At 68.2% G+C, this 399-nt stretch overlaps 1 protein-coding gene across 1 annotated transcript in view; it reads right to left on the bottom strand.

The window, feature by feature from the left end:
* The window catches only part of CLIP3 (CAP-Gly domain containing linker protein 3), an 8,505-nt gene that overhangs the window by 3,702 nt on the left and 4,404 nt on the right, over positions 1-399 (bottom strand). Inside the window, exon 5 of the mRNA XM_029913207.1 lies at positions 21-257. Coding sequence (XP_029769067.1) covers positions 21-257 — 237 coding nt within the window. The remainder of the gene's footprint in view (positions 1-20; positions 258-399) is intronic.

Here is a 399-nt window from a genome sequence, read left to right on the forward strand (position 1 = left end):
GGGGGCCGACGGGCCGGTACCTTCTGTCCGTCCACCACCACGCGCTCCCCCAGCTTGAGGCCCAGGGAGGTGAGCATCAGGTTGCCGGGGATGTTGTCGTAGTTGGGCAGCGTGACCTTGGGCAGGTTGCAGCTCAGGGGGACGGCGTCCAGCAGCAGTTGCTTGAGCTCCTTGGCGACCATGGCGGCCTCGGCCTTGTCCAGCGTCATGTCCATGGGGTCGGGCACCACGTCGGCCGGCACCTGCCCTTTGCTGTTCTGCAGGGGGCAGAGCGGGAGAGAGGCTGGGACAGGGGGCAGGGGACGGGGCAGCCGGGGAGGGGGGAAAGGGCCCGAGAGGCTGTCTGTGTGCGCTCCCCCATCCCCTGTGCCATATCCCAGAGTCAGAGTCCCTCTTTGC

This window comes from Terrapene carolina, unplaced genomic scaffold, assembly GCF_002925995.2.
Source record: "Terrapene carolina triunguis isolate 2854851 unplaced genomic scaffold, T_m_triunguis-2.0 Scaffold517, whole genome shotgun sequence".
Taxonomy (NCBI): Eukaryota; Metazoa; Chordata; order Testudines; family Emydidae; genus Terrapene; species Terrapene triunguis.